At 29.7% G+C, this 26,909-nt stretch overlaps 1 protein-coding gene and 1 pseudogene across 2 annotated transcripts; one reads left to right on the top strand and one right to left on the bottom strand.

The window, feature by feature from the left end:
• Nucleotides 1-15,911, bottom strand: part of LOC140919368 (zinc finger BED domain-containing protein RICESLEEPER 2-like) — a 16,551-nt pseudogene extending 640 nt beyond the window's left edge.
• Nucleotides 15,912-20,239: 4,328 nt separating this feature from the next.
• LOC101496486 (transcription factor FAMA) lies at nucleotides 20,240-23,938 on the top strand. Of its 2 annotated transcripts, none has more exons than XM_004490235.4 (5): nucleotides 20,240-20,376; nucleotides 21,115-21,230; nucleotides 21,338-22,030; nucleotides 22,638-23,054; nucleotides 23,700-23,938. In XM_004490235.4, exons 2-5 carry the CDS (start codon nucleotides 21,207-21,209, stop codon nucleotides 23,787-23,789), a joined length of 1,224 nt encoding a protein of 407 aa, XP_004490292.1. In that variant the 5' UTR covers nucleotides 20,240-20,376; nucleotides 21,115-21,206; the 3' UTR covers nucleotides 23,790-23,938. The 2 variants fall into 2 exon arrangements, with proteins under 2 accessions (XP_004490292.1, XP_004490291.1); XM_004490234.4 differs by having other exon boundaries at nucleotides 20,302-20,448.
• Nucleotides 23,939-26,909: the final 2,971 nt, after the last annotated feature.

Genomic DNA, 26,909 nt, shown 5'->3' with positions numbered 1-26,909 from the left:
GTACAAAAGCTAACAATCAAACTGTGGGTGAGACACACTGGCCCAATATAGCCCGTTTAATACCTTGGTTTGAACGGGTTATCGGGTAAACTATCTGGGTTGATTCGGTTTGGGTCAATTAGTGGGCTATAGAATATATTTGGTCAAACTAAATTTTTATTTTATTTTTATGTGAAGATCAATTTTAACCCAGTTTTTTGTATCTATTTTGAAAATAATTATTAGACACATTTTATAAACTTTGAATTTGGAGTTCATTTGTACACATTTGATATTTTTCTATTGAAGAGCCATTTAGGCTATCAAGTCCAATTTAGTCACAATTACAAACTCAAATTTTCATGTTATATAGTAATATCAAATTAAACATACACAACTAACTCAAGTAAATATTTTTACAGACATACAAGTCCCAGTAAAAATACTCAACAATATGAATGTATGTTGAGACACAATATCAAGTTATAAAAACCACGCACTAACGAACTGATTAAGTTTTAATTTGAAAGATGTCATGAAAGGCCACTGATTGTTTCAAATGACTCTATGACAAATGACAATATTTCAAATCAAACACAAATTTTAGAGATGAAGTTATAATTATCATCACCTTGTAATCTTTGTTGTACATCTTGAGAAATCAACAACAAATGCAAGTCAATATAAATTATTGATAATAACGAGGATATAAAATAACATTGAACAGACTAAACATAATCATCTTACTTTTCTCCTTCATGCTTAATGAATGATTATACAACTTAATACCACAATTGTTGAAATAACTTGGAATTAAACCTGTTATAAACAAAAATCAGATTTTAATAAAACACAAATGAGGAAATAATTAGGAAAATTAGAACAAAAAAAAGTAATAACAATGACATCCCATCAAACATAATAGAGAAGTTCATAATTCTTACCACATCAAGCAGAAATCAGTAATAACAATGGCACCTCAAGCATCAAGACAATGATTAATTTGAATTGAAAACACCTAACACAAAATTAACACCACAAACCAATTATATTTGCTTGATTGAATAATACTAAGTAACAAGTATTTGATAAATGTATCTAATCATCATATAACATAATTTTAAACAACATAAAATTTAAAATAGCAACATATAATTATATGCATACCTATAATGTATTTACTTCGGTCTACAAGGTGTTATTCCTTTGACCATAATAATGAGTCTAGAATCTGAAGGTATGTATATCTCTTGTTCTCTACATGTCAACCCAATGATTAATAAAATGACTCAAGTATGTAACAAAAATACTAAGACAACACCAACATTAAAATTTGACACTAAATTGAAATATATTTGGATTTACCAGCATAGACAAAATTAACATCATCAAACTAAAACAACATCTTTAATAAAGACTAAAATAGCAACATCATTAATAAATTGAAAGACAAAAAATAAGGCATTTTGTGAATATCAAATAAAAATAATAATAGATAGTAAATCAAGAATAAATTAAAAGTAAAAATCCACAAACTTCACAAAACATGGCGTCAACGCTGCCATTATGTCATAGAGTCAAATGCAGTGAGTCAAAAGTGTGATCCAAAATATTCAAAAAAGTCAAACCTGAAAAAGTTGAAACTTATTAATTAGTACAAAAACAAAAATTGAATTCTCATTTCAAAAACTTCAAATTAGAAACATGTAAAGAGTTGGGAATGACATACATCGATTTTAATCAAGCACAACTAGATGGTTGTGCCTATGGCTGTGATGATGAGCCACCTGAAGCTGCATTTCCTAGTGACATACCTTAGAACTCTATAAAATAAAAACATCACAGTTTATTAGGTATATACATTTTTATGAATTGAAGTTAATGAAATATACATGAATAATTTTACCTGCTATAGTTTCTTCAGAAAGTTCGACCTCTTCCAAGAGATTCAAGTCATTGAAATAGGTGAAGGAAGGTTTCAACCAATTTTGAGTACAAGTTAATGCCTCTGCCATTTCTAGTTTGAGAGAGCTCCGGAAGGTTTTTATTACTCTACCCCCAATGCTGAAAGCATTTTCAGGCACAACCGTAGAGACCGGTATGGCTAGAATATCTTTAGCTATTAAGGATAAAACTGAGTATTGAGCTGAATTATGTTTCAACCAAGATAGGATATCAAATTTATCACTCATTTTCGCACATTTACTAGCAAGATACCCTCAAGCTCATTTTGTAGGTCAATTGCATCTTTTTCTTTTAAATGGACTTTAAATGCTTGTGCCCTTGCCATTTGAGAAAGATTGGTAGCAACAACAAATGTTTCATCATTAGAAACATTTTCACCAGCATTTGGATTTGGTTGAGATGAATTGTTTTTTAGGTCATAAGCCTTCTTATAACAATTATACATATTTGTTAAATTGTCTTTTATAGAGATGAGCAACTCTTTAGAAAATGTTTCTTTAGTTGCATACATATCCTTAAAAGTCCATTCAACATATTTTAACTTATAACGCGGATAAAAAATTACCCCAAAATACAACAGTTGATTTATTTTTTCTACGTTTCCTCAATACTTTTCATATTTTTCCATCATATCCACAACCACATTAGCAAAAATAGTATTTAAATTAAAGAAGCCAAATCTAGCCCAAAATAGATTGCATACATTTGGTGAAAAGCTGTATGAATACTCACATGTTGTGAGGTAGAAAACACCCTTGTTGCCTAGTAAAATAACTTCAAAAAAGTTGCAAAATCCCGAGCAATATCCCAATCAAAACTACTTGGGGGACCAGCGTCTCAAAAAAACTCCTTGTAACTAGAATCCTCTTCTTCAAGTTTTTCAAATGCTACTTGAAACTTCTCAACAGCCTCTAGCATCAAGTAAGTTGAGTTCCATCGAGTGGAAACATCAAGAGAAACCAATTTTTTACAATAAATTCTAGCAAATTCTATACTTTCCCTAAACTTGGCAGCCCTATGAGGTGATGACTTAACAAACCTAACATCATTCTTAATGGCAGAGATGGACAAGTGTTTCTCTGTTAAACCATCATTTACAACTAAATTTAAAATATGTGCACAACACCTCATGTGGAAAAATTCACCATCTCCCATCAACCCATTCATATTTTTAACTTTTTTCTTCAAAAATGTCACTACTGCATCATTAGATGATGCATTATCAACTGTTATTGATGACACATTTCGAATTACCCAATCCTTTAAAACTTCCTCTATCTTTTTACCTACGGTTACACCCTTGTGGTTTGGGATAACTGTGAAGCTAATTATTCTTTTTTGATAATTCTATTCATTATCCACAAAATATGATGTAAGAGTCAAGTAATTAAGGTTTTGAATTGATGTCCAACAATCAGTAGTAAGGGCCACCCTATTACAATCAGACTTAAAGAAAGCTTTCAACTTAAGTTTTTCATCCAAATACAACTGAAAGCAATCTCTAGCTATTGTACGCTTAGATGGGATGATAAATTGGGGCTGCAATGTTTTACACAAGTATTTAAATCCTTCACCCTCAATCACCTTAAATGGTTGTTCATTTAACACCACAAAAACGGACACTGCCCTACGACAAGCTTGAAGGTTAAATCTACTACTAGTTGAAACTAAACCAGATCCCTCAACAGATGGAAATGTAAGAATTGTTTGGTTAGGGTCATTTAACACGAGAAGTGGTTTTTTTGAGACATTTATTAATGTGTTTGTTCATGTTAGTGGTACCATGAGATTTAGAGTCACACAAATACCTCTTGTGGCAGTGTTTACACGCTGCAGTATCAACGTCACAATCAGGTATGTTGTTGAAATGTTCACAACAGTTTGATGACTGCCTAGGCCCACTTGCATTAAGTTTTCTCTTCTTTGTTTCTTGGGTGTTATCCAATAAAGGTCCAACAATATTTGTTATTAATGCTGCTGCACCATGTTCATTATTATTGATATTTTGAGTAGGTACATTTTGACTAGGTTAGTCCATCACTGAAATAATCAACGAGCCTTAATCAATAAATAACAACCACATTAACGTTCAATATATTAAAGGGTTGTAAGTTATTATTTAAGGGATTGTATTAAGATTTAAGGGATTGTTACAAAAATTTAAGTGGTGGTGAAGGTAAAAATATAATATAATTTATTTATTGCATTGTTATTGTAAAATATTTTACAAATTCTAATGATTTATAAGGGTGTCTAATATGAACTTCTCATTAAATATGTAACAGTTGACCTTTATTATTGTTAACAAAAATGAATTTTACAATAATACAAAATAAAGAATGAATATAATATTTTATAAAAATGTACTAAAATGCATTATTTTTGCAACATCACATTATTTTATAAATTTAAACATGCATAACTTGTTATGATGTAACAGTATATACATACTTGGATTTGAAGCATATGTAAAATAAATTAACATAATGAGAAAAAAAATAAATAAACACATTAATATTGATACCTAAATTTGATGCCCTCCCGATATTGGTTAATCAATAAATAACAACCACATTAACGTTCAATATATTAAAGGGTTGTAAGTTATTATTTAAGGGATTGTATTAAGATTTAAGGGATTGTTACAAAAATTTAAGTGGTGGTGAAGGTAAAAATATAATATAATTTATTTATTGCATTGTTATTGTAAAATATTTTACAAATTCTAATGATTTATAAGGGTGTCTAATATGAACTTCTCATTAAATATGTAACAGTTGACCTTTATTATTGTTAACAAAAATGAATTTTACAATAATACAAAATAAAGAATGAATATAATATTTTATAAAAATGTACTAAAATGCATTATTTTTGCAACATCACATTATTTTATAAATTTAAACATGCATAACTTGTTATGATGTAACAGTATATACATACTTGGATTTGAAGCATATGTAAAATAAATTAACATAATGAGAAAAAAAATAAATAAACACATTAATATTGATACCTAAATTTGATGCCCTCCCGATATTGGTTGTGACTGGAAAATGGCTGGTTTGAAAGCATCTATGTCATTAGAATTTGTTTGTGGCCATGGTTCTCTACTACTGATCATAATTTAAAATAGAAAAAAATTTACACCAGTTCAATCACTTCTATATCTATACTAAATAATGCATGAACTATTTCTTGTTGACATGTGCAAATTGATAATTATTCTTTCAAGATTACCAAATAAGTTCAATCACTTCTGTATCTATACCAAATAATTTAAAACTTATAGAGAGTTCAAACACTACAATAACATATATGTTTTTCAAGATTAATTGAACTTTGAACTTTTTTACTAGTACTCTTTCATGTCCCTCAAGTCACCAACATAGTTTTATACTTGGAAAAAAAATTAGATATAGTTGATATGTGCATGACATGATAACTGATAAGACTCACCAAAAGTGAGTAAAGCTTGGTTCATGGCTTAGATGCTCTTAGAGCATTAAAATGTACCACTTAAATAAATGTATTATAACTGTTTGTTTCAGGATTTGAATTGAAGTTTCTCTATTTGCTGATAAAAACTAATGGTCTTGTTATGTTCTCTATTTGTGACTTTTGCATAAAGAGAAAGTGAAAAGTTAGTTGGTGCCATTTTTTAGACTGAAATACTTGAACTTGCAAACTGCTAATATTGTGGCCAGAAATGGATACGACCTATTCCATGTTGTTGCAAAGCAAGGTCATCTTGGCAAGAAACAACATAGGATAATGTTTGGGCCTAAGGGTTCCTATAATTTTCTTCACATTTTTTTTTCTGTTTATTTTGTCTTTATAAACAGTTATATTAAGTCAATGAATGGAGTTCAACAATCAAACCCATAACAAAAATAAAACTTCAACAACAATTAAAATATGAGACAAATCATAATACAAAAAAAAAATCATAATACACAAAAAAAAAGTCAGAAACCCAAAACAGATTTAAAACTCAAACCAAGAACAAAACAAAAATTCAACAAATTTAAAATGTCAACAAACTCATAAAACGCAAAAGAAAATAAAAACCTTAGAATACCATTATACAATAAATACTAACCTTAGTGGCAAAAAATGATAGTGACAACGACAAAGATAAAGGTGATTACGATTCAGATCAAAACAGAAAACGATGGAGATCGCGTGAAGGATGAATGGTTGCGCGACGAAGACAATGGTGGCTAGGGTTTTTTAGTGAATGTTTAGTTGAGTCATGACTCTGAGTGAGGGTGAAAGTTAGGGTTACTCTGAATGAATGAAGAAAGAGTAGAGACTAGAGAGTGATGGGTGAGATCTGGATGCAAATTAGGGTTACTGTGAAATCTGATGGGTGAGGTCTGAGTGAAAAAATGGGCTGATGTTATTGGGCCTAGTATAACTTTTAATTTTTAATATATTGGATCGAGCGGGTTTGGGTACCCACGGTCAAAATATTATAAACCGAACCTGCCCATTAAAAACCATATGGATCCATGAAAATTGACTCGCGAACCCGTTAACCTGTTGTTGCCCGCCCAATATTAAATTTGGGCCGTGGGTTGTCTAGTTATTTTCAGGCCACGGGTTTGTGTCCAGCCCTAGTATGAAGTCCTTTATTTTGATGCCTTTGTGGTTGGCTAGCTGATTTATCCAATGGTCATACTAATGTGGTGCCTTGTTGAGGCGCACAAGACAGTTAGCCTGATGCCTTTACTTTCTTATGCATGTATATTATATCCATGCTTCCTATTTGCTATGTGCTCGTTTATATGTTAATTATTATTGTATTTAAAATTATAATAAGTTAGCATTCTCAACACAAGGATTTTTTTTTTTTTTTGATTTCATTGAATGGGACTTGGTTTGTCTCAGCTATATATCGAGAAAAACTCAAAATTGAGTTTCTACTCACCACTACGACAACCCTATCCCTTTTCTATAACTGTACTAATTTTGAACCACTTCACCCTCTCCCTCCCCCTCTCTATGAACTATTTCTTTTTCCTTGTCGAGTCCCACACTTTCTTTGCAATCTCAACCGTGTTGCCATGCCTAATTACCTAATTTCTCGTATTTGTTTAGGTGTAAGTTATAAAGTTACCTAAAAAGGACAAATCATGTTTAGAATCATTCTTTTCAATTCAACTTTTTTTCCCTTTTGCCAACTTAGCTTTGCATAGGTCACAATATTTACTATTCTTTTGCTTTTGGCTACTCCTTTCATTTTAATTTCCTGTCCTTCTTCCTTGACTACATTTCTTGGATTATCTCGTCTTTTCTTTCCATGTTGCTTAATTCCCAAATCATCTTGGATCATGCTATCTCTTACTTTGCAATATGTAACTATTTTTTCACACCTTTGGTTGTCACAACCACTTTGTTGTCGTTGTGCATAATTTGGTGCCTAGCCGTTGCTTGATTGATTTGTCATTTGCTCAGCTGATAAGATGATATTTAGCCTAATTTGCACTTGAGATAATTATCTCCTTTTTTGATCAAGTGATTACATTGAGAACGTGACTCTATTTCTAAGAAGAGGGTTCCTAGACTATTCCAAATAACATCTAGTGTTGAAGAATGAACTACTATCTAAAGTTGCATGAAAAATATATTAAAGCTATAAAGGAAACCGAAAAGATATGTAAAGACTTGTTGATTAAATGTGTGTGTTGAATATAAGCTTTACAATGGGTATTTATAAACTTAAAATAACTAAGAAACCTACACTAACATCGATTTCTAGGTTTTTGACCCACTAACGACCATATGACATCATGTAAGATCATAACTAACACCACATACATAGGTAATTACCCTGTTAACTGAGTTACATCCCAAAAATGCCTTGCCAATTAAGTTGTTTACTTCCATATTAACCAATCACGTCATCCATAACCTTATTATTAAGAGAATAATTCTTCATGCACATTATGGACTTAGTAAGCTAATATCTTGTTCATACAACTAGGTTGAGTGCATAATTGTACTTGTACGGCTGACTGTGTAGTTGTCATCTACCCATGTTTTCCATATTCCTATGTTGGAGTCAATTTTTTACTACGTTTTTGTCATCCAAACTGAACTTGGAGTCAATTTTAGCTCTCTCTCTCTACCACACACATATGTAGCAAAGTGGTTGTATGATCATTTGACTAGTTCAAATCGATATTGCAACCTCTTGATCTGTTATTAAGTATAATCACGACCCTAATAAGACCCAATAACAACATCCAATCCCATTTAATCTTGGTAGTCACGTTCAACCTTCAGCCAAATGATTTAGTTGTCAGCCGATTCTACATCAGCCAATTCCAACGTTAGCTGATTACAATGCAACTGATATGAAAATACTTTCAATAAGGACTATAACTAACTCCAATACCATTTAGACTTGGTGGTCGTGCTATGTCTTCAGTCGACAATCAGTTTATTTGTCAGCTTGTTCTACATTAGCTGATTTCAACATCAGCTTATTGTGATACACTTGATAGCCCTATCATTCCACTTTAGCCAAATGGGCAATACATAATTTGAATAATCTTGAGAAAGTTGTCATCTACCGTGTTCTTCATTCAATACATGTTTGAATAATCTCGAAAAGTTTTGCATAGATGCATTGAAACTAACATGGTTCTCAATTGTGAAATTTTGTCATTTTATGGTTCAACAAGGCATAATTTTGGGGCAAATGATCTCTAAAAAATGGATGGAAGTAGATTCTGCTAAGATTAATGCGATTTCCAATTTACCTTGGCCATCTTGCATTCACAAGATTCGTTTATTTCTTGGTTATGCATGTTTTTACACGCGTTTTATAAAGGATTCCACCAAGATATCTCTCCTGTTGTCAAACTTGTTGCAAAAGGATGTTAACTTCATATTTGATGATAAGTGCAAATAGATATTTGATTGCCTCAAGAAAGCTTTTACTACCACCCCTATCATTGAGCTACTTGATTGATCTCTTCCTTTTTAAATTATATGTGATGTATCTAAATATGTCATGGGTGTTTTCCTTGCACAAAGAGTTAACAAAGCTGCCCATTATTATACTTTTAGCACTTTAGATTCTACGTAATCTAATTACACTACCATCGGAAAAAAATTTAGCTATTGTTTTTACTCTTGATAAATTTAGACAATATTTGCTTGGTTCCAAGGTTTGTTTTTACTGATCATACAACTTTGAAGTTTCTTTTGAAGAAACCAGAGGAAAAACTGAGACTGCTTTGGTGGATGTTGCTGCTCCAAAAGCTTGATTTGGAAATTAGAGATAAAAGTGGAGCATAAAATTTAGTTGCAGATCATTTGACTAGAATGAGAGGGCTCATATTTCCTCCCTTTTTAGGATAATTTTCCTAATGAACACTTTCTGCAAATGTGTGATTTCGATTTTGAACAAGTTATTCGGGAAAAAAAATTTGAAATTAATTTAACAAAAAAAAATTATTTTCGAGAAAAATAGATATAAAATATTTTTTGAGATAAAAGGTTTTTACTATTTTTAAAAATAAATTTTGAAAAAATAATTTCAGAATTCTTTTGATAATTTTTTTTTATCAAAAAAGATGATTCGATTATTTTTTGAAAAATATGTTTTGGATATTTTTTTCAAAAAAAATATTTAAATATTTTTATTTAAAAAAAAAACGTTTCTATATTTTTTTTCGAGAAAAATAAATTTAAAAACTTTTCTAACAAAAAAAATTTTAATTGAGTTTAAAGAAAATTTAAAATTGTTAAATTAGTTTTTGAATTAATTTAGTTAACTTGTTTGTTTTAAATATGTAATGCAATTGATGAACCATTTAATTGATTTGTTTTTTTTTTTTTTTGGTGCAATACAATGCAATTTATCAATATGATCCAATTAACCATATATTTTGTACACCATGATTTATAGGTTGCGACACCTAATCATCTAACAAACATAATCTCTATCTGGAAAAGCCAAAATTAATTTAAAGAAGAGTTACCTAAAACATAAGAATGTGTCTAGAACCACAAAAAAAAGGAAAATATTCAAAGGAAAGTTCAAGGAACAATGGCTATGAAACAACCAAACAGCGAAAAAAAAAAAAAACCTAAAACGAAATACTACAAACCAAAAACCCCAAAACTTAAGTAAAATTAGAAAACCCAAACAAACTTGGGATTGCTCCACCATATATTAAAGTCAAAACCAAACCCTTTATATTTGAATTTTAGCCTTTACCATGTATGAACTTTGATGTGATTACCGTATGAGAAACATTCACCACAACTTTATTATACATGCAATCATTACACGCCTTCCACAACTTTATAAACACATCATCCATATAACATGTAAGCTTTGTCAACCATTTCTTAACGTAGAAAGAAATAATCGGAATTGAAAAATATGATTTGATGCACAATTGGGTAATATACTTTGAACACCATGATTTATAGGTTGCGACACCTAATCATCTAACAAACATAATCTCTATCTGGAAAAGCCAAAATTAATTTAAAGAAGAGTTACCTAAAGCATAAGAATGTGTCTAGAACCACAAAAAAAAGGAAAATATTCAAAGGAAAGTTCAAGGAACAATGGCTATGAAACAACCAAACAGCGAAAAAAAAAAAAAAACCTAAAACGAAATACTACAAACCAAAAACCCCAAAACTTAAGTAAAATTAGAAAACCCAAACAAACTTGGGATTGCTCCACCATATATTAAAGTCAAAACCAAACCCTTTATATTTGAATTTTAGCCTTTACCATGTATGAACTTTGATGTGATTACCGTATGAGAAACATTCACCACAACTTTATTATACATGCAATCATTACACGCCTTCCACAACTTTATAAACACATCATCCATATAACATGTAAGCTTTGTCAACCATTTCTTAACGTAGAAAGAAATAATCGGAATTGAAAAATATGATTTGATGCACAATTGGGTAATATACTTTGAACACCCAACCAAGTTAAAATGTCAAACCAAACTCGCCCGATCTACATCCTTATGATGTAGAATCATCTAGATGCATCAATTATTTATATCTTGTTAATTAAATTACAAAAACGAATAATTTCGGAATTTGAAACTAAACTTTTTAGAGGGTTTTGTTGCACTTTAATGGATATTAATCATACAACATTATTGTATCATATGTCGCATCGTTTAAAATATGTGACACCATCATTTTTAGTTAAAAATTTGGTAAAGAGATAAAATTGTTGGATTATAAAATCGGGAAACCAATTTTGCGAATTGGTGAAAATAGGAGAACCAAAACTTCATTTTAGTCTTAAAAATAATGTGTTGTAACGATTAATCCTTTCACTCACGAACAATGAAGACCTTGATCGAATAACACGCCACACATTACCAAACTACTTTAGTGGGTAACCTGTTATTCACGAGCTTTCGAACAAATAAAGATACTTTGAGAGATATTAACTTATTCCAAATGATGTCATAAAGAGGATGCACTTCTAAACTTGAAACGTCCGACAATTGTTTGTAAGCAACTTTGACAAAATAGTTGTCCCCTTGATTGTGTTTCCAAGTCCACTTGTTTGACACACTTTCTTGCAAGACCACTAAGTCCATAAAAGAAATACAATCTAGTACTAACTCTTCCTCCAAGCGAATAAATTTCTTCTCCACCTCAAATCCCCACCCCACCCTACCCATAAACATGTCCTCCATAAACTATTTTTATCAGCCGGTAACCTATATAAGCAACAATATAAATCACAGAAAGCATCGCTACCACCTAGTTGTCATGCCGAAATGAATTATCTATACCATGACCCATTTAACGAACCAAATTTTAATTGAATCCATTTTCCCTTTCATCCAATCCATCAAAACCTAAACATAAATCCTTCTACCAAATCGATTCTATAAGAAATATTAGACCCCTTAAAAATCTGGGGCAGATCCACTATATAGCTAGTGGGGCTTTTGCCCTCACAAGAAAATAAAATATCATTTTAATAATACTAATATTTTATTTTAAACCCCACAAAACCTTATTTATTGTGTTTCTAATTATATATTTACTTGTAAAGTTAGTTTTGATTTTGCCCGTGACAATTGCAACTATTGAAAGATGTTTCTCTGCTATTAATTTTGTGAAGAATGAAATGCGCAATGATATGGAGGATGAGCGGTTGGATGATTTGTTAGTTACATTTATAAAAAATAAAAATAAAAAATCATTGAACATTTTTTAAAATATGAAATCTCGTAGAGCACAATTGTAATTTATACAAACTCTTATGTATTTTAAGTTTGTTTAGTCATTATAATTTTGGATTTTGTAAGAGTTAATAATAATTTTTTTGTCTAAAAATATATACTACTTTATTGCCCCCATCATAGGAAATTTATGGATCTGCCATTGCTAAAAATCAGACTTAGTAGCCAATACTTTAAACCAAATACTATTTTGATTATTTTTCAAACACCAACCTCATTTATGAAACAAAGCATAATTGAAACCTCTCACCCTACAACACCCAAACCTTATTTCTCCTTAGAGAAATACACCTTCTACTTTACCTGGTGAATATTTCAAGCGTTGTCACTACCACCCCACAAAAATAATTTAAAAAGAGTCTCAATGTGAGAAATGATACATGTAGGAGTCTTGAAGAAATAAAAGAAGTAAACTGGTAATGGTGTACAAGCCAACTCTAAGAAGAACGAGACGATCACCCGTAGACAGGTTTCAACACCTCCCACTAGTCAACCTCAATATAATCCTTTCGATTAAATGATTCTAAAATGGCAACCTCCACAAATTCCAACCAATAGGGAGTCCCATATACTCCCTCTATCCCAAAACAATTGACCCATTTACGAAAATAAAAAATTATCCCAAAATAGTTGACCTTTTCCATTTCAAATGCACGTCTCTCCAAATGTATCCTTTAATTAATACTACTTACATAATTTTCCATTCAATATCTTTTACTATTCATTAATGCACCAATATCTAACAAGGATAATTTGATAAAAGTAGTATCATCTCTCTTTCATTTATACATTTTTCTTAATATGTGTGAAATAATCAAATGACTCAATTATTTTGTGACGACCTTTTACAAACACACTAGGTCTCCTCTATTACTTTGTGTATGACATGTTTCAACCTATTTGTACGTACATTTGTTAGGACATTATATACACAACCAATTCAATCTAGACAACTACAACAATTTGTGATGATAGGAATCAACGTTCAATAATCTAATCTTCATTCAATAACCATTTTTCCCCATTTACATCGAACGAGTGTAATTGATCCTTCGCCTCACAATTTTTCTATCTAAGTTATGATCATGGTTTTTATGCAATCTTGCAAGATAGATTTTTAATGATTTGAATTTTTCTTTTAGTGCAAAACCTCCCCACCCATTTATTGTAATCGATGACCACTTGCTTCTAACACACACATGAAAACATGGAAAATATGACCAACACTTCATCATATAGAACAGTACAGGACTCGAGCTAACAACATCATTGCAAAGGGTGAACTTACAATGATCCAATAATCCTCTTTTCAATGCATGGTGAATGCAATTAAGAAAAAAGTTATAGTCAACTCCTCATGCAACATGAATCTATCTGAGTGGATTATAGCAAACCTATCAAGTTGTGTTCACGTAAAGCGTTGACCATGTAGAGGAAAGTCTATAAAAAATTAAATGATCCTTCAGTAAATAAATTAAATTGAAACATCTCATCCCCACAAACACACCACATGAATATCACATGAGGTATACATATTTGCCACTTAAACATCTTCACCATTTTCCTGCCACTTATCATGTAAAATCATCACATGATTAATACTCCTCGTATGCCCAATCTCTCATAAAGTAAGTAACCCACTCGAATGACCTTGAAAGGATTGAAAAGAATCCAACATCCGTACCAACCTACAACCTTTCACAAAAAAATTTGATCCACAACTTCCATTTTTGTTTCTTAAAAGTACAAAATGTCAGATTTCTTTGCTGAAATCAAGTTTATCGCCTCCTTTATTTTTGCCATCCCTCATAACCCTCTAATATTGCTAGATATTATCTTCAGTAAACATTACATAACACCTAATCACCTCCTTCAACTGACCCTAACCTAAGTCTCGTGGACCTACCTCCCACCATCAATTCTATCTTTTTTTCTTCTTCATATTACATTAACTACATTAGTATTAATCCCCTTAAAAGATAAGCACCCTAACCTAAGTCTCATGGAACTCCCTCCCAACATCGATTCTATCTTTTTTTCTTCATCTTACATTAACTACATTAGTATTAACCCCCTTAAAATATAAGCGAATAATATCACCAACTTCTTCAATATTTTCTACCACCATTTTACTATTATTTTTTAAACACACCCAATTTCTCCAATCTTCACCATTTAATGAAGTATAAGCATTAGAAGAAAATAAAAATACTTCATTGGTGTAACTCAAAGATGACTGACTCATTGTGACCTTATTTACTTCTCAATTTCTTCTTCTCCATTGTTAGTACCATGACATTACGCTCTTTTGTAGGCATTCTTACCAACTCTTCATTGATGGATAATTCCTTTAACATCTCCTCGATAAAGACCTTTTGTGATGGTCTTTCTATCACATTAAAAATACTTTGACCACACAAGGAATCAACATTTTTGAGTTTCTCCATTTGACAAAACGTTGTACAACAATACACTTAAAATAAACCTGCCACTCTTCTAGTAGAAACCACAAAAGTATTGAATAAGATTTATTTAGCCACCTCCCTCTACCAATCTACTGGCTCCTTATGCACAATAATGACTATCATGACTCACGAATAACAACTCAATCTTATGATGACCCACTTCCACCTCCTCTTCTTTACCATATGGGCCATTAATGGAGACACTCGAACTCGCATCATTTTCACCAACCACCTCACCACCAAATTTCTTCTTTGATAAATTAACATCTCTTATATCTCGTTGTTGTTGTGCAACCTAACACACTTTTCATTATGTGTTTTTTGACTAATTTTTCAATATTTAGTGAACCCACTCCATCACAATAATCAAGAGATACTATAGAGTCTTGATAGAAACTCGTGTCTTAGTCTAACCCGTCTCATATTCCCACCCATTGTCTTGCATTCCATATTTGTACAATGGACCCTAAAAAGACTTTTCTACAATGTGAAAATGAAAACATCATTGCAATCATAATCTTGTCCACTCTTTATATATATCCACAAAACTTGACGTTTTAATCATAATTCTTACATAATTGAGATGTATCTTCGATTTAGTGCAAATATCAATTTTTACAACCAAACACATTAAACTTGAAATCATTATTAAAAATTCATCCTGCCATGCATGTAATGGAATTCTACATATTTGAATCAAGGTGTACCTTTCCCAAGCCGCAAAGTTGGAATCCCAAGTACCAATTGATTGAAAAAAGAGAGTAAAACATTTGTTAGTCTCATTTAATAATCCTACTACATCCTACCCATCCACCCATAAATAAATAAGTTGTAACGATGCCACCATCTCTATCTTGTGCATTTCACCCACTAAGCCTTTTGTTTCCCATTCAACATATTCAAAATGAATGTTATATGATAACCTATTCCATTCCATTTTCTTCTCTCAATGTTACACTAACTATTTGGGTCTCCATGCCATGATCAACACTTTACCCTTTTATTGATTTTGCAGGATTGCCACGTATGAAACATTTGCATACCTCTATGTATTGTACTGCTCGCACAACAATGTGATCTTCTTATTCTCATTAACCTTTGCACCATGACTATGTTGCCCCAACACTTCCCTTCTGTAACCACGAGAAACATTGTTTGCTTTATGTTTGTTGAATAATACTTCATTAGCCCAAATCTTATATGACCCAAACCAAACATTTTGCAAGACTTGTTCCATCTTCTTCTTATCCCTAACCCTCTAGAAACACACAAAACTGAAATGCTTGCCTGTTGCATTCAACTAATGCGAGACGACTATATCTACAAGATTCTCAAATCATTCAATTGATGAATCCGATACGCAAATCATTCATTGTTATATTCTCTTGAAAAATGGAGACATATGAAGACACCACATCTCCGCCTTCATTTTGCACTGCCAACCTGGAAATTCTAAAACTGTAAAATCTTCGCCCATGTTGATCGTAAGAGTGTTGTTGCCGCGACCGAAACTGGGCCGCCGTTTATAAGCCTTTCGTCATTGTTGTAACAACAACGAATTTTGTATTATTCCTAATTCAGTTAAAAATAATTTAATAACCAACTCAAGTATTTCAATTTGTATATTTAGCACTCTTTAATAACTAAATTGAAACAAGACCCCTTCATTAATGTTAGTCCTTCTTCTTATATTTCAATTGACCTTAATTTAACCGCAATCTAATATCTATAACTCTAAATACACTTTTTATGAGCAAAGCTACTCAAATGATGACATTTATGCATCATCTAAAACTTCAAATGTATTTTATACATGTTTAGATTTCAAATTAGCTTAAGACAATTTTTATTCTTATTGTAGGCGTTTCTCTTATATTTCCAACGTCACCAAGAACACATCAATAGGACTCTTGTAGCTTAAGTTATAGTCCGAACAATGAAGCAATGTAGTTGTTGCGGCTGTAACAAAAATCTATATTTGTGTGGTTTTCAAATTTAAATATGTCCCAAATTTATCTAAATGACTTGGATCCTTATTTGGTTCAACACAATCTACCAAACTAACTTGGAACCATTATTTAAACCTGGTTTGAGGCCAAATTCTTGTATCTTACTTTGATGATCAAAATTGTTGAGATTTGAGAGATACACTAAAATGCTCATAACTTTCTCATCTTTTACCTTAATTGAATTTCGTTTGTTTCTAAATGTTTGTAGGAATTAGAGATGTACTCTAGAGACTTACTCATTGTTCATAATTCATTTGGTAAGTCAAAAAAACACAATTTATGTTTTATTTCTAATTTTTTCTTATAAATCTTGGCCTAACAATTGTTCTTGTTCTTACTTCATTGTTTGAGGTCCAAAATTTGAAGTGGTAATTATCTTTCTTTCTTGATCATGAGTAACCGTTACCGACTTAAAGACCTTTGATTGATGTAGGATTCATTGATTTGTTAGCTTTTGTGATCAACATCCGTTAAGTAGGTACAAAGTTTACTCTGTAGGTGATCACAATTCTTGCGTATAAGACATATAGTGTGTCGATAATAGTGCTAAATTATAAGTGTGTGATTGTATGATATATTTGTATGATTATGTGTGTTGAAGTTTAGATTGATATATTCGTTGTTAATGAGTTAAATTGTGTGTTTAATGCATGTAGTTCGTTTGAGTTGTATATTATTTGACGTCAGTATGTTGTTAGGTGTTATGTTATGATAGTTGTATATTTTTGCTAAGTTTTAAACTGTTTCTGGGCTTCAAAATCAATTTTTAAGATATAAGATATCGATTTTTAGGTGATCACACGTTCAATATTCTTTGTAATTAATAGGCAGTGAATTATTAAGCTTATAGGCGATGAATTATTAAGTTTAATTAGTTATAATTGATGAATTTTGAACATTAATTAGGTAATCCACAGTGATGTTTGAGGGTAGTTTAAATAAAATAATTAACTAAACTATAACTATAATTAATTAAATATTAGATGAAAATTTAATTAATATACGTTTATTAATTACTTAGATCAAGAGTGTTGAAGTTATTATGTAATTGAGAAATTATTAATAAAAGTTAATTAATTACTTAGTAATTAATAATAACATAGTGAGATATTAAAATCATGTATAAAAATAATTATTGATGAATAATATTATCCAGTCTTTTTTATAAGATACAATATAATTATAATTTGGTCAACAAAGGTTGGTGTATTTGATCCATATTATGGATCAAAAACATCAATTTTTTTATTTATTTAAATTATAATCCAATTGTTTCTTATAAGAAGAACCATAGGGGCTAATATATAGCTATTAAGTGAACATATTAGAATAATATTAAACGATGATGAAATGATAACGTGAATGTTACGTTGTTGAGGATGAATGACATATCAATGTTTTATGTGACATGTTTGTTGATTACGTTGATGTTGAGTTAAACCATTATGACATACAAGTCGTAATATGAGTTAGGTGTGATCTAATTGTTGATAAGTCGATACGTTGTAAATGAACCCAATCTGCAATATAAGCAAAATGTCATTTGATGGTGGGCTAAGGGTCGTTTCACAATGTTGTTGTTGATAATGTCATTTAAGTTGCATATATAGGGCATATTGGTGTTAGTTCCATGATAGAATTATAGCAAATGACTGAATTGAGGTCTTGAGGATGTCAATAGGAAGATCTTACATGAAAGGTGATATTGATACCTCTGTCACGTTCTGGCTAAATGCTAACACCTCGTCGATTAGGCTCTCTAGTTTGTTAGGCAAGAGGTTACTTCTTTGCTTCCATTAACTCAGAGTAATTGAATCCATATTTTAGAGTTAATTGGTAATTAGATAGCATTGCATCCTATGTGTACTTGCATTAATGGAGTTATTAGGATATATATATATATATATATATATATATATATATATATATATATATATATATATATATATATTATATTATATGTGCGTTGTTGTTATATGATTACTTATGTATAGATGTTGTGTGATATATGTATCTGATGATAAGTTAATCAAATTGAACGATAATAATGGTTGATAATAGACAAATTAATATTGAGATTCTCATTGTGCACCCCACCATCTTTTCAGTGTATACGGTGTACAAATATCTTCTCCAAGTTCTCCCTATGTGACACTAAAGTTTAAGACTTTCTGTACTTGTATTCTAGTTACATTAAGTTACATTAGGCTCTGACCAAGTGACAAAGAGTTTCATAATATTTTTATAGTTAGAAGTTTTAAAAAATTTTAATTCATATTCTTTAGAAGTTGTATGATATATGTTTGAAATGAATAAATGTTGATTTAAATATATCTTTGGTCCCTCTAAATATACTACTTTTTGATTTTAGTCCTCGTAATTTTTTTTTTGAATTTAGTCTCTGTAAAATCAGAGACGATTAGTTTTGGTCCCTAACGTCAAATCAAAAGTTACAAAAAAGGAGCTAGCAAACCGCCGCGGTACGAAAGAAGACGGGTTTTCCAAAACTCCTAAATTCCACTTTTAATTTCTATTCATATTTTTTTTATATAAAATAACACTAATTATTAAATGATAATTAATAAATTTATTAATAATATAAAATATTTTAATTTTTAATATATCATAAAAAATGATGTGTTGGTATGCATTTATTGGTGTATATTTTTGAAAAAAAAATTATTTTTTCAAGAAAAATAAATGTAAACAATTTCCAAATAAAATTTTTTTCAAAAACAAATGTTAATTATATTTCAAAAAAAAAAAATCAAAACTATTTATGCCAGAAATTTTCCAAGAAAAAAATGATTTAAAATTTTTTCAAAAAAAAAAGTTACAATAACTGAAAAATCTTCTTAAAAAAATCTTAATTGGTGTTAAAAAGGTTTTAATATGATTAAAGTGATTTTTGAATTAAATTTAGTTAACTGATTTGTTTTAAATACGTAGTTCAACTAATAAAACCATTTAATTAATTTGATTTTTTTGGTGCGTACATTCTAATCTATCAATCTAATCCAATTAAGCATATATTTTGTATACCCTTAACTGTAAATTTACCGTTAACTGTAATTGTTACCGTAAAATTACGGATTTTAAAGTTGTCGCAATGACATCACATACACAATTTTCCACAATATAAAAATTTGTATTGTAACTATAATTTAAAACGATGATCAAAATCCTACAAATCTAAATTAAATCACTCTTTTGCCGGAAACATTTAATCTTATAAATACTTATTTGTTTTCGGAAAAAAATTCAATATAAACATATGACAAGAGAGAAAGAAAAAAAAAAAAAAATCCTTACATAGTTGAATGTGAATAGTATAATTGAAAATTAAAAGTTGAAAGCTTACATATAAGAATAAGAAATTAAAAGTGTGAAATATGGAGCATAAAACTCATGAATCATGAAAGAAAGGCGGTAAAGTAACCACAAGAGCGTTGGATAGTCTGTGACAAACATTAATAAAAAGAGGTGAAAGTGTGAGGTGGAAATTTAATTATCTTGAGGCTCTCTTTGTGTTATTTTCTGTGAACACCAACCAAGTCAAATGTCAATCCGAGCTCCCCCACTCCTTAACTCAACTATATTATATACACATAAAACCATTACTTCCATCCATATAACACTTTCGATAAAAACACATATTTCTATCGTCCTCTTCTGCTGGTCTACTCTAGTGGGGTACAATTCTCTTCTACATAACTCTTCAATACCCTACTTCACTTTCTTTCACCTTTGTCTGATTCCAAACAGGTTTTTTTTTTTTTTTTTTTTTTTTTTTTTTTTTTAATTTTATTATATATCATTTGTTGTTTTACAAATTCTCAAATTCAAATTTCAAGACATATTATCTAATTTAATAGTATTGGCATTTTTATTAGATGAATTAGGTGTTACGATCGTTTGTTGTTTATTTTATGTCTACATCACATAGAAAAAGTCTTATATACATTGAAGTTACATTTGCACCACGATCATAAGATTATAGTTTCGTACACCTTTTTGATGTTTCAATTTTCGTCCTTTTTAATTTTGTCTTTTCTATTTCGGTCAACCTATTCTAGCATAAAGTTATATTGCGTTTAATTACCTGTTTTTTTTTTGGTAATCTATGTATACATATAGTAAAATTAATTTATGAAATAAATACAATAAAAAACATTGATTGAATAGTATATTTTATGATTGAATCGTATATTAATTATAATGCAAATTTTAAAATCACATAAAAATGTAGAAAATTAAAATTGATGTATCATGTATTCACAATGATAAGTTCTGGTAATTGTAAAAATCTCTAAATTTTTTTAGAGAGTAGATTGCAATTTATAATTTATAATTTATAATCATGAGAGTTTAAGAAAAGTAAGTTATATATTATTATGTTGAGTGGATTGACCAATATTAAATTTCATGTAGGGGGGGGTCCTACAAACATTGGTGGGACATTTTGTGTTGCATGAAGTGAGGTTGTTTTAGGGTTTGTATCGATTAAAGTAATCTTCTACAAAATGGAGAAAGATAACGACTTTTCGGTATAAAACATACCCCTTTCACTCAAATATTTCACATGTTATATCTTTTCATCTCATCTTATTAGAGACCAACCATGTTGTTTTGCTCCAATTTTGAATCTATGCAGGCACCATCCATGCCTTCAAGTTTCAACACACTTGACTACTCCATTGATCATCATCATCAACAACAACAACAACAACAATACGAACAACTCATGAAGTATCGAATCGGCGAAGAAACATCGTGCGAAAACAACAACGGAATTGTTGATTACATGCCTCAAACAGGAGGCAGCAGCTTTTATGGTTCAAATTCTTTTGATAAATTGAGTTTCGCAGATGTTATGCAGTTTGCAGATTTCGGACCAAAATTAGCCTTAAACCGCGGAGAAGAACCCGGGATCGATCCGGTTTATTTTCTCAAGTTTCCTGTGTTGAACAACAAGATGGAAAACCAAAACACGATGTTGAATAATGAAGATTGTGGTGGTGGAGGTGAAAATAATGAAAGGTTGAAATTGGTAAACATGGAAGAAAAATCAAGAGAAGATCAACGGGAAGAAACTCGGGTTTCGGAAGAGAATAACTCGGTGCAGCAGATGCAGTTTAATGGAGAACAGGAAGAGATACAAGAAGAGAAGAATTGTGGAGTGCAAGAGAACAACAAGAAGAGGAAGAGACCACGAACTGTTAAGACAAGTGAAGAAGTTGAGAGTCAACGCATGACTCATATAGCAGTTGAAAGAAATAGAAGGAAGCAAATGAATGAGCATCTTCGTGTTCTCAGATCCCTCATGCCTGGTTCATACGTGCAAAGGGTATGCAATTTGCTTTTTTTTCTTTTCAAAAGTTGCTGCCACCTCCATGAATGATTAAGGGTATAACACAATCTTAAAATTGAAGATATGGAAGATTGATAAGGTTACAGACTTTTCTAAAATTTAGCATTGCGGAGCTCTAAATGTACTACTAGCTTCGATTCTAAATATAAAAGACTAGTAGATCAATAAAAGTTTATTTATTTAGTTTAACTTTTGTTGATCTAACTGTCTCTATATTTGGCATCAGATAAAATATTAAACATAAAAAGTTAACATATATATTGTACTGAAATTGTCCTTTATGCGATACAATTTTAAATTCTAATAACCAGTTACAATTATAATTTATAGTGCGATTGTGTCAAGATCTTTGATATTCTAGAGAATTACGATCAATACATCTTCAATCTAAATCATTTCGATTTTGCATAGATGTCATGAATCTTGATTTCAATGTTCAGTTCAGATCGAAGTTGTAAAGATTGAGGAAGATTCGAATTGAGAGAACTGAAACTCATTTTCCATCTTCAAAATGTTTAAGATTGATTAATTATAATGAATATTATTATTATTATTTTTGTTTTTGATTTTACAATATTTATAGGGTGATCAAGCATCAATAATAGGGGGAGCTATAGAGTTCGTGAGGGAATTGGAACAACTTCTTCAATGTTTAGAATCACAAAAGAGAAGGAGACAAGTTGGAGATTCATCTCTCTCAACAACACAACAACAACCTCCATTTTTTCCTGCTACTTTGCCATTACCAAATGATCATGACATGAAGCTAGCTGAGATGGAAACACCTGGACTTCATGAAGAAACAGCTGAGAGTAAGACATGTTTGGCTGATGTGGAAGTCAAGCTTTTAGGGTTTGATGCAATGATCAAAATCCTATCAAGGAGAAGGCCTGGACAGTTGATCAAGACCATTGCTGCACTTGAAGATATGCAGTTACTTATCCTTCATACTAACATTACCACCATTGAACAAACTGTTCTTTATTCATTCAATGTTAAGGTATATTTATTATTCCCTCCCTCCAATTAATTATGAGTACACATTAGGTTCATTCACACAAATCAATTAAGAGAAACTTTAACTTTAACTTTTTCTTTTTTTTTTTTTTTGAAATTTTATTTTATTGAAATTAACTCTAATAATAGAGTATGAAATATAGAGTTGATTTAGTGGTTGAAATTGAAAGAGTTAAAAAATAAAGTGATAAGTTTGGATTCCTATAATAATATCAAGAAGTTAACATACTAATTAACATTAAACATTTAAGTTGTTTTTCTTTTAATCCATTTTGTTTATATAAAAAAACGTTTTGAAAAAAGCATTGATGTATTAACAATTAGGTTTGATAAACTATTTTCACTCTTTATAAATTATTTTTAAATTTGTTCAACACTGTTAAACTTGGTGCATACATAATATTCTGGATGGTTGAGTAATATATTAGGTTATATTGATTTAGATTTTTGTACTTTTAAGTGAACTATATTTCTCTTTCTAAACTATTTTTCAATAAAGCCCGTATTAATTGATTGAAAAGGTATATACTTAGAAAAACATAATTATAGCCAAAAGAAACATAACATTTGGAAGGTGATTTATATCCTTTGAGATATTGTATTTATAATAATTGGAATGCGTGTGCAGGTTGCTAGTGATACAAGGTTAACAGCAGAAGATATAGCCACCTCCGTTCAGCAAATACTCAGTTTTATTCATACAAACACTAGCATGTGATCTTTATTATATTTTATGTACCTATTTTATATATTTTTTAATGGCATTTACCTATTATATATGTTGTGTGGAACATATACTCTTGTCTTTATATATACGATTATATAATATATTATATATATAGGTCATTTTGATAGAGCTTTCTCCAATCTTTCCAATAAGTTTGATTCATTATACAATGGAGGAATGCATATCGTCATATCTATTGTTTTTCTTAAGCATTATGCATTAAAGTAATCATGTATCTTTAGGTTGAAGGTTTAACATTCTCGATAATTAAATTAATCAAACACTGGAATACCATTGGAGGAGATAGAGAAAATCAAAGGTTGAATATAAATATTAAATAAATTTGAAAATGTAATTTAATGTAGCAAATGACATTAGTATATTAATTTTTTTGAAGAAAATGAGCTATTCTATTATTATATTTACTACTCTACTATTTTACACTACAAATTACTACTACTCCAATATCAAATTTATTTACTATTCTACTATTTTACACTACAAATTACTACTACTCCAATATTAAATTTAAGCGAAAATATGATTTAATAAAATTAATGTATTTAATTCAATATTTAAATCTGATATGTTTATTTCTTTTTTATCTACTTTGCTTATACTTGAGCTAAGAGGGAATATTATGTCTCAGAATATAAGAAAATTATGTCAAAGAAAGTGGACATAGACGTTACTCAAAATTTTAATCCAAATACATTAATTTTCTCGACAAAAATATATTTATAGTTATTTAAGTTTAACTCAATTGTCGCTTAAGTCTTTTAAATTTATTTTATCCTGATTTGTTCAATTAAGTTACATTATATTTGCACGCTAGTCTTTTATCTCAATTTCGACTACAATCAGTTCAATTGAAAGCTCGTGATCGTTTGAAACTTTACCAAATATTGCATGTCTCTCGTACTAATTCTTCAACAAAGATCTATCAAATCTTAAAAATTATATATTTATTGATTTTCTCTATAACAATTTAAATTCACGTATAATCTTAAAAACAAGATAATAAAGATCTATCTATATAATCAAGATCTTTAAATTTCTTCACATGAAATGTAGTTTAGACAATCAATTCGATGTTTAGGTTATATCTTGACATTTTATGACATTAATTTGAGAAATTTTTCAAATTTAAAGAACTGTATGCGTAATTTAATATATTTTAAAGGCTAATGATATAAACGAATGTAACTTAAAAAATTAAATCGAAAAAAAAACTTAAATGAACCAAAAATTGAATTAAACCTAAAAAATTATAGATGTACTTTTATAAAAAAAATTTAATATATTTTTATTTATATTTTGTGATGGAGAGAAAATGAATATTCATTATTATTATTTGTTCTATAATGCATGTACCGAATTACTTTAACCATTTTAAACGTTGGCACTAGCGATGACCTTGTCTTAATAAGTTATTTTAATGCAGTCACTCAGTCGTCACCTCTTGGGAAATAAGGCTAATGGCAGAAAGATCTAGGAGACAAAATCTTCAATTTGGTGTTTGTTTCAATCAGATTTGAGAAGTTAAATTAGATTGCAAGTACACATGACTCTGAGGCGCAAAGTCAACGTGTCCCGTACCATCGTTTGTGTGTCCTTTGTGTTTTGACTTGTCAGACTATCTTGGTAGTATTAGGCTGGATTTAGATTTATGTCCATCTTTTGTATTTGTAGGGTAGTCTCCCTTTATAGTTAAAATACCATTCACCTGTTCGTTTCGTGGCGTATGAACAATCACTAGGATTGAGAGTTACTTATTCTTCTATGCGCTTGTAATTACATAGTCTGGCCAAAGGTAAAGTTATAAAGCATCCGCCTTAGGTGTTTTTAAAAAAAAATTATTCTATAAAAATATCTGAATTTTTTATTTATTAAAATCGATAAAATTTTATATAAATTTAATATTATCTCAATAAATATTAAATTAATTGATTTTATCTAAAACAAATATTAATTTAATAAATAAACTAAAATATAAATTTTAACTTAAAGATATAAATCAGATTTTTCAAATTAAAAAAAAAATATATTTTATTGAATCGCAAAATACGCTACAGATAAATTTATCAAAATAAATAAGGAAAATTAAAAATATATACTTGTTTATAAAAGTTGAGATTTATGGGTAGAAAAAAGTATTTGTTAAATTAATATAGATTTTCAAACAAATCTTAAATAGACTTTTCTACGTGAGGATAATGAAGGTAATAGGGATCGAAAAAATAGCAATTATAAATTGAGAAATTATGAAACATTAGAAATATTAATTATAAATTGAGAAATCATGAAGCTAAACAGTGAACACATTGTTAACATTACTTTTTGGAGTGGTATAATGTATATACACATTTTTTCTTCTTTAACCAACTAAAAGATAAAAAAATTTACATGAGTTCTTAACAATGCATTAGAACAATTGAAAAGTCTTATTTTATTTTTTATTTGAAAAATATAAAAAAAGTAAATTTAAAATTATCATAATTCCTACCAAAGAAATTTTCTATAATTATTAAATAAAATATTAATAATATATTTATTAATTTAAAAAAATATTATTTCCGTTACTTTAGATCTCAAAACGTGTTGGATCGACCTTGATAATTACACTATAAATCTTTACATTAAATGTAGATATAGATTCTAGTTTTATTTTTCACACGTTAACCTTTTTTTATTTATAAGCAAACATTATATTCACCTTGAGTACAAAGATTATTCAAAGCCTATTATTACAATGGAAAATCCAGATAAATAAAAATCTCAAACATTACAAATTAAAGACATGATAGTGGACAATTCCACCAATCTTTGAAAGTAAAATTTGTATTCCTACCATCTCGGTTAATAAACTAAGTCAACGACAACCTTTTGATTTGATTGACAATATCTATTTTTTTGTCGACAGTAACATGTTAATTGTTAAGTACGAATTAGCTATGATCACTCATAAAAATATATAGATTGTTTTGAATTATAACTTGAAATTCTATTTATGAAATATCTTTTTTAAGTAAAATTTATTCATAGAGTATGCTTTGTGTTGAGAGGTGATGTACATTACTAGAAAAATTGGATTGATTAACTATGATTATG

The sequence above is a fragment of the Cicer arietinum genome, chromosome 2 (genome assembly GCF_000331145.2).
Source record: "Cicer arietinum cultivar CDC Frontier isolate Library 1 chromosome 2, Cicar.CDCFrontier_v2.0, whole genome shotgun sequence".
NCBI classification, from domain to species: Eukaryota; Viridiplantae; Streptophyta; class Magnoliopsida; order Fabales; family Fabaceae; genus Cicer; species Cicer arietinum.
Note: the sequence above shows the minus strand (reverse complement) of the source record. Positions and strands in the feature narration are given on the sequence as shown.